Raw genomic sequence first — 19,878 nt, forward strand, 5'->3', positions numbered from 1 at the left:
TAACCTAACTCATTTTAATCGCCTGAAGCATATCAAGTCGAAAATTACATGTACTGGAAAAAGGCATGCACCCCCAAACGAATGAAATCATTTGGGAGATTATCTGCACTACCAGATAACTTTTGCTACAGGTTGCCTATTCCATCAGGTAATGCAGATGCATATTCATACCGGGTTAACATGTTTGGTGGGTTTCAAACTCAGGTATTTCTTAGGCAGTAGCTTGGAAGTCAAGGTCACAAATTTGTTTATTTATTTTTATTTATTTTTTTAGGTTTATTTATTTATTTAGAGAGAGGGAGGGAGCATGAGCAGTGGAGGGGCAGAGAGAGAAGGGGACAGAGGATTTGGAATGGACTCAGCAGAGAGACCGATGCAGGGCTCAAACTCATGAACGGTGAGATCATGACCTGAGCCAAAGTCAAACACTTAACTGACTGAGCCCCCCAGGCACCCCAAGGTCACAAATTTAAAAGATTTATAGTTGCAGTAAGCATATTTCTCTGACTTTTGACTGGGACACAGGTACCAAAACATTTCCTTAAGTATAAGAATGATGACAAATGGACACTGATCCTCAGCCTCTGAGTCAGGAACACACAAAAAATAGAGGTGGGGCACTGGGCTAACCTTTCAGGCCATTTCTAAAGGGTAGCTTCTACTTAACTCCACCGGATGGTGCCAAGTAGGAATACAGGATCATTGTAGCAAGATCTTCTGACTTTTCAAGAATAGCTAAAAATTCATATATTTACTTAGAACATCTCATTTTTAAAACATTGGTATTTTTTTTAATGTAAAAAACTATGTACGCCAAAAAAACACATCTACAAAGCATGTCTGACACATAAGCTCCCCGTTTACGACCTCTAGTGTAACAATTTGATTACCCTATTGTTGCATGTATAATTGAGATATTACTGAAAAGTCACATAATAGGACTACTGAAATGTCAAGGACAGTTTACTGATTAAAGAAGACTAAATGTTCAAGATTATGTGTGCTATTATTCCGTACTCATAATTTCACAAATACCAAGTATTTTGCAAACTCCACTTAATATCCAAATGAAAATACCAAAGCCCAGAGGTGACAGTAGAATAATACATATAACCATTATAAACTTTACTTTAAATGTGGTACAACTAAGCTTAAGTCATAAGTTCAAGTTGGTTCTCTATGTATGCAGATGCATGATTGTATTTCTAAATGATGACTAACTAGCCAATTATAGTCACTATAAAGTTCTGTCATAGCTGACATTTTAAATGAAGCATTCTGCTAAGAAAACTAAAATTTCAACCCCATTTTAATCACTGTAGCTATTCAGAATTCCGTTAATCAAGTAGAAAAAAAATGTGTCTTCAACACCTTAGAATGATTTATCTGTTTGTACGAATGTGAGAAAAATGATCACGTCTTCACGTAATAGATTACAAGTACAAAGAAAGTTCACATTACAGCTATGCTGATGAAAATTACCTGCAGGCTGTTACAACACAGCCCATGAATTAATTAACCTTTTGCCATAAAAATTTGGAAACTTCAGCAAAGACTGAGGTTTCTCTGTTTCTCTTGTTCCAGCTCCCTCAGCATTTTAGAAAGTGAAATATTGTGCAGTTACTGAGGCAAATAGATAAAATATTCTTAGATTTTTATTGGGTCTCCATGTTACAACAATAAAAGCACACAAATTGTGGTTAAAACGTTGCAAGTTGGATGTTTCCTTTTTTGTTTTAATTAATGAAAGATGAAAAATAATGGCCAATTTCTATGTAGATCTTTACCTTTGTGAATGATATCAGTATTTTCTTACTATGAATGTTGGCTACCTCTTAGTTATCTACCTTTTGACTTTGTAAGAAAATAGGTTAAATGAAGCATGTCTTTTGCCAAGGTACTTAAGAAAACAATGAGCACACTCACATATTCTTTAAAATTCATTAAAACATTTTTTAATGTTTATTTATTTTTAAGAGAAAGACAGAGTGTGAGCAGGGGAGGAGCAGAGAGACAGGAAGACACAGAATCCGAAGCAGTCTCCAGGCTCTGAGCTGTCAGCACAGAGCCCGACACGGGGCTCAAACCCATGAACTGCAAGATTATGACCTGTCCTGATGTCGGATGCTCAACCGACTGAGCCACCCAGGTTCCCCTAAACTTCATTTTTAATGAATAAACACATTATGTTTGAGTGTACTGGCCAAGTATTTTGATAGTTTTCACATGGAATCTGAAGCTGAAAAATCAGCTAACACTAAATGAAACCATGATCTGGGAAAACAGGATTTCTAATAAACAACGGTAAAATGAGCAACTCAAGCTGTTGCTCAAGCTGTTAGGAGCAAGGATCCATAAGATTTGGTGAATGTGAAGATTACAGCAAGACTTGAAGATCACTAAGTTACACTTTAAATATTGACATAATAACTTCATGTCTTCATGCAGTTGTTTGGAGGCACATTTTATTTTTCCCTTCCATGTAGTAATATCTCAAGAGGATTAGCAAGCACAATATTTAACTCTTCTGTAATAAACAGAGCTGTTCTTTTCCATGAGCCAATGCTTAGAGTTAGTTTTAATTCATTAGATAGTTAGTCTTGCCGATGGATAAGTCATTTCTTCAGTAGGTTACGAGACATTCTTGTTTAGATAATGGTTTATACATATTGTTTTGGGGCTTTTCTCTATTGTTCAAACTAAATCATGATTTTCCAAATTCATTTTTTATTAATTTTTTTTTCTTTTTAATATTTTATTTTTGAGAGAGAGAGAGAGGGAGAGAGAGAAAGAGAGAGAGAAACAGAGTGAGTGGGGGATGAGCAGAGAGAGAGGGAAACACAGAATCCAAATCAGGCTCCAAGCTCTGAGCTATTAGCTTAGAGCCCAACACAGGGCTTGAACTCACTAACTGTAAGATCATGACCTGAGCCAAAGTCAGACACTCAACTGACTGAGCCACCCAGGTGTCCCCCAAATTCATCTTTAAAGAGCTAAATCAGTGATCTCCCTCTACAATATGTTGTTAGGAAATCAACTGTTGGTTGCAGGTAAGAGGTACACAATAATATAGTAAAATAAGAAGGTGGTAATTTTGTGTTAATAAAGTGAGTAATGCTTATTTAAACAACTAAAGATGCATATGATATTTCTTATTTTGTATTAAGAGCAAACACATTTATGAATAAATACTTCACGTTAAGTAGCTTTTTAAATTAATTTAGTACAAACAATAAATATTTCATAATCATTAATATATTAAAATTTTTCAACTGGATCTTTCTTTTGCATCTATAAGGAAGACAGCTCTTTGAAGTTGGTAAATTTAGAGTATTTGCCAAAACATTTTTGGTTATTTCAATTTTGAGAATAACTCTATTATAAAGCATACACATTTAGCTAAGATATATATGTACCTGAAGCATCAAGGCTAGCACATATCTATTACATAGAAAATTCACAGTAAATATATTTTGAACATAAGAATATACAAAGTCTCAAGAGAAATTCGGCACTCCTGCCAATAGTTAAATTTGCCTGTGTTAATTTAAACTAAATTTAAATACTGTCATTGATGCTTAGATAATTATGTAAGTGGTGATAATGTAAATGTGTATATGAATAAAAGGCATATGCCTTTAAAAGACTTAAAAATGAGAGCACAAATTCATAATACTCCTTAATTATAGGAAAACACATGCTATCCTTTGGAAGATATGAGCTACGTACCTGACAGGTAATGTTCTATCTCCTTTTCTCCTATCCATTTCTCTTTGGGGAACAGGATACCAACGGAAATTCAGTTTCCAGTTAAAGCCCCCATAAGTCATGTCTGATCCAGCCATATATTCAAAGGTATCATCACTAATCACATCAATGATGGGGCATACAACTGTTTTCCTGCAGAAAAATCAAAACCAGTTTACATATAAATAATAATTTAAACACTACATTAGCTTCTTCAAACTCAGTATAGCTGACTGGTTGAAATTTAATCATCTTGTGACTTTAATATGATTTTATTTTAATTTTATCCTTTCTCTCTGTGGAATCGTTTCCTTTCACTACATCCTCTTTACAGTCTCTACTTCATTCCATCATTTATAATCTAATCAAATATACTAATTGGTCTTCAAGCTGATTTCCAAATGCATTCTAAAGTACTAACTCAGCAGGATGAACGTGGTCCATTTTTTATAAAACCTCCACCAACACCATGATTAGTAGAGCTGCTTTGATATTATGCATCATTTTAGCTAGGGCCAACTGAAAAGCAATAGCATTCAGGAAGTAGAGAGTGGATGATGGCAAATTAGACCTGGTATTTTGAATCTGAAAGGGGATAAGTTAGTTTAAAAAGATAGTTTTAAGAAAAAAATTAAACTTCTTTTCATGGGAAAATACCTGCTAGAAAAAAACAAATGAAAATCAACAAACAGAAACAATAAAAATCACGAACATCAGTGTAAGTAAATGTTTCCTCTGAAAGATATTAGGGACTTGACAATTTCTAAGTGTGTCCTTTCTAGATCTTGGAATTTACTGTAAACAATCTGTGTATTTTAAAATAGGGAAAGATAAGCAACTTAAGTTTCTGGCATTTTATCTCATGACCCATTTCTTAAAGTTAAGAGGAAGAGACAGGAGATTTGGTGTTCTCGATGGTGGCTTTTTAGGGTAAGAGGCTTTCACCTTGAGAGAAGATTAGATATTCTTTTAATCCATTTTGTGCTTTCCTCAGTCTTCCTCTACTCCTGGCTTATATGTTGCATTATGGGATCAGTCTGTCATCTCTACAGCAAATGTTAAGGTCTACTCAAGTTTCCTTTGCTGGTAGCTAGTTCTGGAAACCAGAGCTTATTTTTCATATTTACTAGGTGGTAAATACACAAATATGCTTTTGAATAGCCCATAAATGTGGAAAGCAGATAAATGTTGTCCATTATTTATCCTGGTTTTGTAACACCAGTATCACTAACATTCATTTTATTTTATTTTTTTAACATTTATTCATTTATTTTGAGAGAGAGTGTGCATGTGTGCATGTGAGTGAGGGAGAGGCAGAGAGAAGGTAGGGAGAGAATCCTGAGCAGGCTCCAAAATGTCAGCACAGAGCCCAATGCAGGGCTTGATCCCATGAACTGTGAGATCATGACCTGAGCCGAAATCAACTGTGGGACATTTAACTGACTGAGCCATCCAGGTGCCCCACTAATGTTCATTTTTCAATTAGGTCTTCTATTCCACACAATTAGCCAAAGCCTAGAGTTCTCTGAAATCAATAGGATTTATCTAGCCTTGGAAACATTTCTTGGTAACTCTGGTCCCTACAAAATCAACACCTTTCTTCATTAAGCTTAATGACTTAATTTTTAGGGAGGCAAAATTAGATCTACTAACTTTGAATAGGACTTTATTATCTAGTTGTGGCAACTTTAGAACTTATAAGATGGACAAACATTAGAGTTCACTATATGAAAGTGCAATCTAAACATGTTACATTAAAAAATAAACGATCTATTCTTGATGATATTGAATATTGCATAAAAAATTCGGTAAGTTGAATATGAAACACATGTTTTAAAAAGCAGGAAAATGTATGAAGAGTTGCCAGGAAGTGCATTTAAGATGCTCTAAGTTCATTTTACTTTGCCAGTCTCACCCTCCTGTGCATATTGGACAATACACAGACTGGAAAATGTTACTAGCTGTATACAACACTCAGCTGAATAAAAGGTTCCCACTGCTTTCTTCAACTGCTATGGCCCATTTTACTAACAACCTCCATCTATCTTCCTGGCAAGTACCAAATCCTGATGTAGCTGGACTAGCTCACACTAAGCAGCCCCTGTCTTGGATGTTTAATTAAAAACTTCAACTCTAAGAAGACCTTTCTACTGTAGGTGAAATGACTACGCAAACAAGGTGTCATAAGATGCTTTGTTATTATATCAGAGAGCATTCGACATAGGTGACTTCATTAGGTGCTTAAGAATTATAATCATTTATCATCAATGTTTATGAATATCCACAAAAGAAGCTTGTACTTGACCGCATCATCATCAGAAAGAATTGCAGGTAAGTATGAGGGTTCTTAATTTCTATAAAGTATTATTCAAGTTTTTGGATTTTACAATTTGTGTATATAGATTGACAACATCATTTATATAATTAAAATTCTTATAATTTTTTGTATCATGATTTCATTCCAATGGAATGTGTGAGTGTGTGTCTTCATTTTTAAGATCCTCTAGGTGGTTTTGAATAAGACATTGAATAAAGGCAGTGAACTAGTAGAGAGAAGACTGGTCTAGGAATGGGAAGAACTGAACTGTTGTTCCCATCACTTCCAATAACTAACTGGGTCAAGCTCCTTCACTTCCTCATCCTTCCCTATTACTAGGTACACACAAGAACATTTACATTGCCTACCTCATAGGGTGCTTGTGAGGATGAAATCAGGTGTTTTGAAATGTATTTTATAAAATATGGCACCATTTCAGATTGGACTAAGTTTCATCACCTTACAAAATGAATATTCAACACATTTTTTACTGTTTGGATTATTGACTATTTCTTAATCAAATATTCATGTTCAGCATGAATAAGCCAAGGTCTTTATTCAGTGGAGGAGGGGTGCTCTTTAAAAGCTAGAAGGGACAGCTGGGTGCCTCAGTTGGTTGAGTGCCGACTTTGGCTCTGGTCCTGATCTCAGGGTTCATGGGTTCGAGCCCTGCACCAGGCCCTGTGCTGACAGCTCAGAGCCTGGAGCCTGTTTCGGATTCTGTGTCTCCCTCTCTCTCTGCCCCTTCCTGGCTCATGCTCTGTTTCTCTTTTTCTCTCAAAAATAAAGAAACGTTAAAAAAAATTAAAGCTAGAAAATGAATCTCAAAAAGCAATTTACAGAGAAGTTTTGACAGGCACCTGGAACTGTCCTAACAGGCCGAGTCAAAACCCAGGCATATGTAACACATGAATTCTTACCTGTCTTCTTTTATTCTTGCCAGCAAGGGCTCCAGCCATCCTAACGTGCACTCACAGTGTGCATCCAGAAAAGTTATGACCTGCCCTCTTGAAGCGGCTGCTCCTCGAAGGCGGGCACGTATTAGCCCAGAGCGTTCTTCCATTCTAATAATTTTTACTGGCACCTCTAAGTTTTTCACATAATTCTCTAATGTCAACTTGAGAAAATCTGGAATGTGCAATAAGAATTGATAAAGTTTTGAAACTATTTTAAGACATAGCAGAAATACTACTACCCAGATGGAATTCAGCAAACAGAAATGGTAGCAGACTTCTATCAACATGTTTTTTTTTTTTTTTTTTGCATTAGGTGAAATAGATATGTAGAGATTTTTATCAGTAAATCTGGCAAAGATAAGGACATTATAGGACTTTAATATACCAGACTCTAATTTAGAAATTGGGCCACATTGACAAACAGAGACTTCTTAATTATAAGTTATTTCACTTTACCTGCACTTAAAACAAAACAAAACAAAACAAAACACAATAGATGTCCAAAAAGTCATACTAAGGCTCAATCATTTGATTGTTTGAGTTGGGAAAAAAATAAACACTTTTGAAAATTATTTTGGCTGATTTCTTAGGTTAGTATGGACCAAATGGAATCATGGGAGAAACCGGAAGAATTAGTTTCATATTCCTGGAGTTCCAGGTACAGTGATGAAAATTTGACAGGTGATTTCAGGACTCATGTAATTACAAGGAAAATACAGATCATTGCCAAGCTATCTTTTTGACCATAATAAAGTTTTCTATTAAGAAGGAAAAATAATTATACCTCTTTCACTAGCATCATCTACCAAGATGACCTCAGAGAGCAGATAGCGTGGGGAACGATTTATCACACTGTACACAGTTCTAAGGAGAGTGCTCCAAGCTTCATTGTGAAACACAATGACTACGCTTGTGTTTGGAAGTTCATCAGGGTAGACCTTTGTCTTGCATCTGGAAAAGAAAGAAGAGAGACATGTTAATAAATTCATTTTTCATTCTGATCATTGTAATAAAGAATATCCATGATAACACAACTTTAGACTTGATAGCCCCTTACTAAGGAAACATTTCATGATTATCTAAGATAATTTTCCTTTTTAAAATGCTTTGAGTAATTACTTGGCATTTTGAAAATTAAATATGCATGGTTACTAATATTTTATCTTAATTCCTGTAGGGAACAAAGCAACATGATTTCCACAAGGCTAAGAAAGCTAAAATAACATTCTGAGACTCTCAATAGAAGTCTAGGGTACAACAGGGACATATGAATTCATTGACTGGATATAATTTTATTCCTTGTTTAGAAAAAAGATTATCATATAGCTCAAAAAGTCATAAGAACATGAACAGATATATGTTCCCAGGGTTTTAAAGCATGTAAAACTGAGATTGTTTTTCTGTTCTAAAATCGAGGCATATGTGTTTTCCATTCAGTTTGAGAATGCTATAAACCATGTCTGATTTGAAGGAAAGGTTTAGGGGCTAGATTTACTTTGCAGATTCCCAATTAGTACTCTATAATCAACACTGGAGATGAGGAAAGGGAATAGGCTACCAGCACTTCCCAAAGTGTGATGTGCATAGGAATCACCTAGAGATTTGTTAAAATGCAGATTCAGATTCAGTAAGTCTGGGGTGCAGCCTGAGAGTCTGCATTTGTCTTTTAAAAAAACTTCCTGGTGATTCAGATGCTGCCAGTCACACAGACTGGCCATAATTGTTATTACTTTTAGAACTTGATGTTTTGAGAAAAACTTTTAATTTTTCTTAGAAATCCAAAGAAGCCCAGATTTAAGTATTTGAGCAATCTAAAAAGATACATTTGCACTCTCCCTCTCTCTCTCTCAAAATAAATAAATAAATAAACTTAACAAAGGTTTAAAAGGGGCATCTGAGTGGCTCAGTTGGTTAAGCGTCTGATTCTTGATTTTGGCTCAGGTCACAGTTTCTGAGTTCAAGCCCTGCATCAGGCTCTGTGCTGTCAGTGCCTGTCGCTCGCTCACGCTCTCTCTCTCTCTCTCTCTCTCTCAAAATAAATAAACTTAAAAAGATACACATGGATAAATGGTATGTGTGGTGCTCTAGTGATCATCCCAAGGTCAACATGTAGATGGTCCTTACCCCATCAACTTGTCAACATTCAGATATTTAAGTCATTGTAATTATAATATTATAAAATTACAAAAGTCATTAAAAATGCCATTTGGTATATGAAATAGGAATGGAAGCTTATTCACCTTAGGTGATTGTTTCATGTAAAATATTCTAAGGAGCTAGAGAATTAAAATCATCCCATAAAATAAAATGAACTCAATACTTCCTGCCACTCCTGAATGATCTAATATATGACACAAAATAAGCATTGTTAAAATTAGTCTCCTTCACAGGTGAATGAAAAAAATTCAATAAAATGGGGGAAGTAAGGCATATAATTAAAGACATACTGATTGTATGCCTATTGAGACTTTAATCATCTTTTAAAATGGTCTAAAATATCATCTGCGCAGTGAAGCCTTCTGCAATGTAGTCAGTAAGAAGGTACTATACCTGAACTATGACATTTTTCTGCATATATTTATTTGGAAATAAATTATCATCCATACTATAGAATATATTGTGTATTGAGGAAAATCAAAATATAATGGGAAAAAGTACTTTGATCTGCAGTCTTCTTTTCCCATTCTGGTGGCAAGATGGAAATGGTTTCTATATGTCTCATCAGCATTTGACTTGGGCATCCAGGAAGCCTATCGCTAAATGAATTCAGAAAGCCATCTTGGTAAATCAGAAATGTTTTCTCCACGATTTTCCTCAAACCTCCATTTTTCTGCCTCAACGATATAGCATGCTAAGCAAAAAGTATGGTAAAGACCATCATCATCATCATCATCATCATCAATAAAAAATAAAACTAGAAAATCAGGCTGAAAGCAGTTCAACAGTCAACAATTATTGGTCTAACACAAGGAAAAGTGTTTATCTGTAAGGGCTATCATTGGAAAAATAGTGATTTCTTTTAAGTTAACTTTTTTTTATGTTATATAAGCATATATGTTGTATGTTTTGTACTCTAAATGCCAATAAAGAAAGAATGGATGAGACATTTAGATAAATCTAAAAATTTTTTTAATTTTTTTAATACTTATTTATTTTTGAGACAGAAAGAGACAGAGCATGAGCAGGGGATGGGCAGAGAGAGAATGAGACACAGAATCTCAAGCAGGCTCCAAGCTGTCAGCACAAGCCTGACGCAGGGCCTGAAACCACAAACCGTGAGATCATGACCCAAGCCAAAGTTGGACGTCTAACCGACTGAGCCACCCAGGTGCCCCTTAATTTTTTTTTGTTTATTTATTTTTCAGAAAGAGAGACATAGTGTGAGTGGGGGAGGGGCAGACAGAGAGGAAGACACAGAATCTGAAGCAGCTCCAGGCTCTGAGCTGTCAACACAGAGCCCGATGTGGGGTTTGATCCCACAAACCATGAGATCATGACCTGAGCTGAAGTTGGACACAACCGACTGAGTCATCCAGGTGCATAGATAAATCTTTTAAAATGAAAAGCATATATTCAAATCCAGCTTCTTAAACTATTTCTATCATGCTTTGTTTTTGTGGTTAAAAAATCTAGTCACAAATGTTAATTTTATATTCAATATATGTGACAAAGTTATGATGAACTAATTTACTATGAATGCAACTATTATGTTTACTTAGAGAAAATTTCCACTGTATCATTATTTAACGTAGCATAAAAATAAAATGTCTAATATTTTTATTAATTCTTCCTCTCCTTCCTATTTAAACAACTAAGCAAAGAAAGTTTTGTGTGATAATAAAACAATTTCTAGAATAATAAGAACAATTCTTCAGCTATACAAATTAATCATTTTCAATATCAGTTATCCTGTTATCTCAAATGCATAGATGCTTATGAACGGGAGTCATTATTTCCATGGTTTCTACACTGTACCTTTACCATTGCCTGTACTTCATCACATCTATTGTTTCACCTCTAGTAAGATACACTATCATTTTGTGTATCCCTAGGAAAGAAAAGCAAGTTATCAAATAAACCATAGCATATGCTTTTTTATCATTAGAATCTATTTCAAACCTAAAATAGAGCTTACAGAACAATCCTTTAAACTTATTTGGGCATAGATTTCTATCAATATTGTCATGCTTGCTTATGAATCAGTCACACAAGCTTTTTGTGGCTTTGAAGTTTCTTTCATCTAGTCCAAGGGTCTCCAGCTTGAGGTTACATTGCTTAACATATGAGAGGCACATATTTAGCACATATCTCAGTAACAAAATATAAAACAGCTTCATCTTGTGACTCTCTTTCTTGGCACTATAAAGTTGTGCTTTTCAAATTTTAAGGTGCAAAGCAATTAGGTGGGCATCTTGATAAAATGCAAATTCTGATTCGGTAGTTCTGGGATGGGCCCAAGATTCTGCATTTCTAATGAGATCCTGGTGATATTGTCCCTGATGTTTCCTGGTTGACACACTAAAGAAGCAAGGCTGTATAAATCAGTCAGCTGTTGGTTAACAAGAAAATACAGAGTTGTGCTCGTTACTCCAACAAATATTTTGGTATGAAATTTCATACTTGCCACTGTTCCTTGCCTTTCTTTGCCCACATTTTTTTTTTTCCAATATTGAATCAGATTGTAACTTTTCTCAAGATATGTTGAATGACAGTTAACCTCTGCACCTGTAGTACAAACAATGTATGTAGCTTGGATGAAGTATGCCTATGTGAATAGCCATGACCACTTTCATTTGTACAAGCTTAAGAAATACAACTGCTTATATAACAACTGCCACCTGGTAGGCAATGACTGTAACTAACTGTTGACTGTAAAACTCATCCTGATTTCAGACATACGAAACTAAAAAGGTACATCTTAGAACAGGTAAATACAATATTTTTTTTTAATGTTTATTTATTTTTGAGAGAGAGACTGTGAGCGGGACAGGAAGGGAGACAAAGGATCCGAAGCAGGCTCTGCACTGACAGCAGTGAGCTTGATACAGGGCTCCAACACAAGAACATGAGATCATGACCTGAGTCAAAGTCGGACACTCAACCAACAGCCACCCAGGGTACCCCCCAATATTTTTTTGTTTAGCTAAGAAAAGGTACTTAAAGGTTGTTTAGTTTTAGTCTCCTTCTTTTCTAATGCCTTTACATATCTAAGCTGTCAGAGTTTTCAACTCACTGCTTTTATAAGAAATAATTTAAAACAAAACAAAAACAAGAAACCTGTATGATGGAGGTGGGGTAAGTACTTAAATAGATTGGACCTCTCTAAGAACCTCTTCTCCTGAGACATGACAAACGACTTCTTTGTTTGCAAGAATTATTTCACCACTGTCTACCTCAGCTTTTACATCTTTTACATAATAAGATTAAAGTAGGTAATCTGACATGTGCAGCAGACATTGTTTGGTGTGCACTACACATAAAACCTAGAATCTTCAAATGGTGGATTTGGAAACAACTTTCAAATGTTAACCAGTTCAAGCCTTTGTTTTATAGAGTACAAGCCTCCAGTCACAGAACTGGTTCAGTATTCCACATACTAAAGTAATAAATAATAATAACAATAAATTTTATTATTTAATAATATTAGTAACAGTAATGTTTCTGCCCCATATTATATGCTATATTAAATGTTTTAAGTGATATTATTGGTGTGTGCAATATTAGAAAAAACATTTAAATTTAAAAATATGCCTTAATCTTACACTCAAGTATATATCTTTAAATCAGAGAAATAGCTATTCCCCTAGAATTATTCGATTAAAACGTTGCGTAGAATATCAGTTTTCATTGACATTAAATAGAGACCAAATATTCTTTTATAAATCTGTCCAATGGAGACATTATTTTTCTTTTATGTAAACATCTAAGTGGGATTGGCAAAAGTTGACATTATTGTGGGAATACAATGTATATGTAATTAACTTTGAGAGTAAAAGTGGCAGACGGCAATAGCAATTTTCATCAATTTGAAAGGAATGTTTGATGCCCATTTACTCAGATGCAGTTCCTGAAATCTGGTATTCCAGTAAAATCATAAGTTTTATTATAGCAGTGTTTTATATTTATACTATATTATGACATGCTAAATCTATAATACTTGAGAGGAAGTGAAAGATTATTTCTTTTTAATTCTGTAATAATGTATCTATGGTTTTTAATCTTGGTTACATACCAGAATAAACCCATGAGCTACCAAAAAATACTTACCTATGGGTTTCAGCCACAGAGATTCTGATTCTGATTGCCAGGTGCGATGAGATTTTAAAAATCCCTTGGGGATTTGAATGGGCAGCCAAAGCTAAGAAACGTTGCCTAAAGTTATTTAACAGAAACACTGATATTAAATATGTATATGTGTGTGTGTGTGTGTGTGTGTATGTATATGTACACATATATCTATATATAAATATATGTAAAACCTTTTTATTTACATCAAAATTTTAAAATTAGATGCTTAAGGTTAATATAGCTCTTTTTTGCAGTTATATCAGATGAAATTAATAGGCACTTTTCCTGTAATTGTAAGCACTAGAGTCAAAAAGTCTTCTCCACTTCATTTACAATCTGTTCTGTCACCTGAATGTATACTGATGGTGGTCCAGTCTTCTGTGTATCAGCTGTTGATTTATAAATATATGAGAAATAAATCCAGTTGGTCTTCTTTAGAGAGAATGTGGGCGTAGAATCATATTTCCAATGTCGGGAGCATGGAAATACAATGAAATAGCATACCTATTTACCATCTTTCCCCTTGGCTATGCACACATTATAGGAACATAGACCGTTACAATTTGATTTTATCCTTTTCAAAACCATATTGATGTTTTCAGATAAGTTACTGAACACAACATGCCACATCAAAGAAAGAAAAATTGACTATAAGAGGAGAATGTGAAATCACAAAGGATCCGTAATTACACAGTGGTTTAGTTAGACACAATCCATTTAGGACTACAAAGGCTGTCAACATTGTAGTTTGCATGACTTGTTGAATTGCTGCTCAGTGAGTCAGTGGTTACCTTTTACTGCCTCAATCAAGAAGATTAATAATAGTAATTAAAAATAAAGACTTACAATACAAGTCCTCTATATACTTCTTATTTTTAAGAGCTATGGGAATTGCCTTGAACCTTGCAGAATTATGTGTGGTTTCTATGTTTCCCAATCATTAAAATTCATATTCACACAGGGAAATTTCATCATTCGTCAATGTATCCGTGCAAAGAAAACTTGGGCAACAGCAAAGTGATTCTTTCATAACTGAATAGCTTGGGGCCCCAAGTAAAATGAAGCACTTAATTTTGTGTAGGTTTCTATATGTTGATTTATATGTACGTTGTGTTAAACCTTCCAAGAGTAAGTTCCTGTAAGTCATAATTATTGACTAATTTGTTTTTAAAATTCATATGTCCCAAGCACCTTTATTTTAAAATCTGGTTGGACCCTGTATTCATCCTTGGCCTATTTGCTATGAGATCCTCTTCTCGCATCTTCTGTGCTCTTTGAAGTATCGAGTTGGGTGGAGAGGGAGGGTTACTGGGAAATAAGCATTTCCAAATATCCTATATTTGTTGCCTTCTGTTTGAAATATGTCATAAGGACCTCGGCTAGGAGAGTGTCATGCTGTAGGAAACAGGAACAGAAAGCTAGGGAATTTCTTTCTACATCTCCCACAAATCTCAGAGAAGACCACTCAGCCCCCTTCCTTAGCCTCGTACCTCATGTATGCCTCAATCCTCTTGACATATTATCCTTTTTCACAATATAGCTATTTAATTCAATAGACTCAGGGATTCTTCAAAAGAAGGAAGGTTAATATGACGTATCTCTGCCCTTCCAGAATTTAGTATCCTGCATGTTACAAAATACATTTAATATGGAGGGCTGCTGCATGAAAATTTCACAATGAGGCAGGCTATTGTATGAATTATCAGATTGACTTCTCGATTGTACCTCTGCATTGTTATAATCTGAACTGGAGGTGTAGAAATACCAGTTATTCTACTTTTTTTTTTCTCCTTAATCTTCAGTTGGTTTTATTTTTCTAGCTGCTAGAGCCAGGGCAAATAAATGAGCTAGGAATAGGGAAGGGAAAGAGTGTGAGAAAATTGATATGCACGTCATTGTACTATAATACAGTCCCCTCTAACATAGGTAACATCATTCCTATTTGGAATATGAGAGCAAGCTCTGTGTCTGGAAACCTATGTTTGCCTCCCCCTTCTGCTGTATAGGATCTGTGAGCAAACTCCTTAAATTTTGGTTTTGTCATCACCTAAATCAAAGGAAGACTGCTGTCATTTCTATATTGCGGTACTTTTACAGAAAGCACATGAAATTATAAAGGGATTATGTGAATTCAATCTATTATGCTATTCTTACATTACTAAGCACTGTCTCGAGTATTACAGATAAAGTGTCCATAATTGTTTGGCTCAGCTTTTCTGCTGATAGGATTCTGACCATTGCCATGTTCTAATAACATGTCTTTCGTCCTTAGTTCTTGTGGCCAACCTGCCACTTTATCCTTTACTTCCAGTGCCATTTCGATAACAGATCTGGTGTCTAGACTGCCATGGCTTGAGAACTGCTACTTGCTTGTCTAGTGCAGTGGTGTGGAATTCAGGTCCCGCCTCCTTCTCTTTTAGTCTTCTTTAGTCTTCTAAACCATTTATTGCCCTAATCTGAAAGTTCTCTGACTGCCTGTGGCTGCCTGCTAATCTTCTTGCTTACTTACCTTAATTTCTGCTTATTATTTTCTGCTGGAAAAACTCCGAGGGCCATGTTCTGCCTGCCTGCTGAGATCTCAGCTTTTTGCCTGCTCTTGAATATCCATGAACTAACTATCTAGCAACTTGTGTTCCCTCCTCCTACCCCACTACTTGCTTTACCCTATGGATTAGTCTGATTATCAAATATCGCATTCCTCAGCCAGGGTTAGGCCATCTCCTCCAGCAGTCAAGCCCTGGTTTAAGAAACATCATAATAAGATAACCAGTACTAAGTGATGAACATTTATTAAACTCTTAATCATGCAGCAGACATTGTACTATATGCTTTATGTTCTCATTTGACCCTGAGAACTGAAACCTCTGCAACCACATAGGTTTGCTATCAGAGCTGTGAAAAGGCTATAAACTCATAAATAGCTTGACTGCATGCTTCAAGAGCTTCCAGAAAATAAATGGATACAAACAATAAATTGTTCAAACAATCCCCTTCTAAGGAAAATAGGTTGCTCAGCTGTCTTCTCAGGATCGTACATAACTTAACTAGACAAATGGCTTGCTTATCAATTGACTTCAAGACTCCTCATTGTATCCACCAATCCTAAACTATTACATCACTTAACTTGACCAATCTCGGTAAGATTCCTGCATTGAAAGATCAGTCTTCAACCACTAAAGCCCAGACCTCCAATCTCTGTAGATGTCCACCTTGGCCTCTTCCATGCAAGATGGCTAGGACTGTCTGTCAATGTGGTGGTTATTCTGGTGGCCTTTTATGGAATCGGCAGTTGATTATCTTTATAATATTCCTTATGAACTAGCTATACTGTTATTCCCATTTGATAATGATAAGTCAAGAACCTAGTGTTCAGATCGGTTAAATGCAATAATCTCCCCTTATCTATGGAAGATACATCCCAAGACCCTTCCAGTGGATGCCTGAAGCCATAGATAATACCACACCCTGTATATGCTAAGATTTTTTTCAACACATACATACCCATGATAAAGTTTAATTTATAAATTAGGCATGATAAGAAGTTAACAATAATAAAAATGAATAATTATAATAATATACTGTGATAAAAGTTATGTGAATGCAGTCTCTCTCTCTCTAAATATATTATTGTACTATAGTCATCCTTCTTCTTGTGATAATGTGAGATGATAAAATGCCTACCTAATGAGAAGAAGTGAGATGTATGACACAGGTACCATGACCTAGGGTCAGGCTACAATTGACCTTCTGATGATATGTCAGAAGGAGGATTATATGCTTTGGTAACTTAAAGTCAGCCTCAGGTACACAAAGCTAAACCACAGATAAGGGGAGACTCCTATAACTTGCTTCTAAGTTGTGAACTCAGTTTCAAACCTTGGAACTCTGACTTAAAAAGGGGCTATTCTACCTCTTTCCTGATAGAATAATGTCCTTCCCCCTTAGGAAAGAAACTGCCTTTGTTAGAGGACATTCTGAGACAAGGTACCTGGGAAGCAAGTAGGAGCCTGAAGGTATGCATTTCTAGGAAACAAAGGAAATAATTAACTATTTGAAGGAGATGAGAGAAGACTGCTTTGCTCCAGGAGAGTGGGAGCTCCAGGTAGAAAATACTTAAGAAAGTAGTAAAAAGGGACTAGTGAGAGGAGATAGCAATAAAATGATGAGAAGCTAAAGAGTTCAGCAGACTTTCTTCAGGGGCGTGATACCTAGAGGATAGTTTAAAGATGAGTTGTGTCTAAAGTTCATATTTGACTACAATGTTGTAATGCACTCCAGCCTCCTCTCCTATTGTCCATTACATTTACCCTACTCATAAATGCACTGCATTCGTGGTTAAGTGAGTTTGTCTCTATTTTGAGGAAGAGGCCCATTTTGTATCTGGATTATGCTGAGAAGAACAGAGAAACCAGTCACAGAAATAACGATAAAGTAGCAGAGTTCACCCGGAAACTAAACAATTATTGGGAGGGGCTCTGGACTTCCACACATTATTCTTTTGGGGTTTAAGCTAACCTGATCTTGACTTTAACAGACTAGGTACACTCAGTTGACATCTAGTTTATATTAAAAAAAACAAAAACACATAACTTTATAGGAGATCTAATTTCTATCAAATAAATGGCAATCATACACTACTGTTGGAGTTATTTCTATGATGCTAATAATTAATAAGCAATGTTTTTGTTTTTTCCAGGACATAAAAGTGATAAGCGTACCAGCAAGTTTTATATTCTTTCTATTGTGAAGAATTCTCCTAAATTTTGGAAATCAACTATAATTCAACTCTGTAGCTAAAAGTAAAAAGAATACTTTCAAGTAAGTGCTGTGTGTGGCCTTTGGGGTTTTGGAAAATGAATTTATGAGCTTTTTCCCTTTCTGTGATCTCTCAGTATAAGTCTCTCATGCTATTGAAAGTATTTAACAATGAAAACAATTGCATGTTTATTGACTATGATAAATACAATTAAAGTGACTTTGCAACAAACTTACTTACTATTGCCATTTTTAGGCTTAAATTCTTACCTTTGTTAGTGAAAGTAACACTGATTTTTATATCAATAGACTTGGACTCTAAACCAAGCTTTGCTTGGGCCATCATTTATGTCGAGTCAACTGACCCATGCTGAACCTCACATTTTTCACTTCTCTGAGACAATGAAACCACCATCCACCCAGGTTCAAAGCCAGAAACTCTGATGCTGACATGATGGTGATATGATGACATCACAAGTTACCAATCCTGATGACTCCTACCTCAGTGTCTTTCTTATGCTTCCCTGCTATTGTGCCCTCTCCATGGACCACCGCCTCTCCTTATAATTATTGCATAGAGTCAAAATGGTGCATTTATGGAACATTCTTGATCCCTGTAGTATTATCTTCCTCAATGCAGACTAAAATGCAGATCCAAAAACCACCCTTTTTTTCAAATGTTTTTGACATTGCCTTCATTGCCTAATGCTAAAATCTAAAGAAAGGCTCCTCTAGATCTGGTTCAGCCCCACTGATGTTACATTCTCTTCTCACTACAGCATTTAACTCTTAGCAATACTGAACATCTCAAATTTCCTTCAGGAAACAAAGCTTTCTCATGCCTTTATCTCTTTCTATCTCTAGAATTCCTTGTATTTGGACAGCGTTCTTTGCTGAAGACGTCACACATATCCTAGTAGGGCTCAAGTCACACTTCATATTTTCCCCAGGGATATTTAATTGTTCACTGTCCTAAAATACTGATAAATTTTATACATTTATTCTCCTTTCCTTCTTATATAAATTAGGACTCTGTGCCCAGAAAAAAAGGCACTCCTTCTTCCAGTGAAACATGGCCCCTTGCCAAAATCATAAGCAGAGTATATCTACTCTTTCAGCTGGGTATCTTTGTGCAGTGCACACACTGGACAACTCTGTAAGGATGCCCTAAGCCTAGAAATTTTTAATTATCCTGTCCATGAAGACAATTAGTTCTGTTTTGAGAGGCAAAGTTCCATCTTTAGATGGAATTTGGGGTAGAATGAATAGTGGAACAAAAATTAAGGAGGTAAGTGCATTTTATTTGGCCTCAATGTGGAGAGTTGACATGTATGGAGTCAAGTGTGTGGGCTTTGTGATAATTTTTGCTTTGGCTCAGATAATGTTTTCATTTATTTCTAGATTTATTTACTATAAAGCAACATATATCTATATATTTATCTATGCCTGTATCTATCTATCTATCTATATGTAAATCAACATAAGTTATAAGTTATACTTAATAGGGGTGCCTGCGTGGCTCAGTCAGTTGAGCATCTGACTCTTGATTTTGGCTCAAGTCATGATCCTAGGGTCATGAGATTGAGCCCCGCATCTGGCTCCATGCTGAGTGTGGAGCCTGCTTGGGATATTCTCTCTTTCTCTCTCTCCCTCTCTCTCTCTTTCTGTCTTCCTTCTTCCCCTCTCCCCCACTCCTGCTCTTTCTCTCAAAAAAAAAGTTATATTCAATAATATTTAAAATATTCAACAAAATTGAATATCATGGATTTTATTTATTTTTTTAATTTTTTTTAATGTTTATTTATTTTTGAGACA

At 35.5% G+C, this 19,878-nt stretch overlaps 1 protein-coding gene across 1 annotated transcript in view; it reads right to left on the minus strand.

Annotated features, from left to right (window-relative positions):
• The window catches only part of GALNT13 (polypeptide N-acetylgalactosaminyltransferase 13), a 528,170-nt gene that overhangs the window by 205,941 nt on the left and 302,351 nt on the right, over window positions 1-19,878 (minus strand). Inside the window, exons 5-7 of the mRNA XM_049615630.1 lie at window positions 7,805-7,971; window positions 6,985-7,192; window positions 3,730-3,900 (exon numbers count right to left, since the gene is read on the minus strand). Of these exons, the coding sequence (XP_049471587.1) occupies window positions 3,730-3,900; window positions 6,985-7,192; window positions 7,805-7,971 (546 nt within the window). The remainder of the gene's footprint in view (window positions 1-3,729; window positions 3,901-6,984; window positions 7,193-7,804; window positions 7,972-19,878) is intronic.

This window comes from Panthera uncia (genome assembly GCF_023721935.1).
Source record: "Panthera uncia isolate 11264 chromosome C1 unlocalized genomic scaffold, Puncia_PCG_1.0 HiC_scaffold_3, whole genome shotgun sequence".
Taxonomy (NCBI): Eukaryota; Metazoa; Chordata; class Mammalia; order Carnivora; family Felidae; genus Panthera; species Panthera uncia.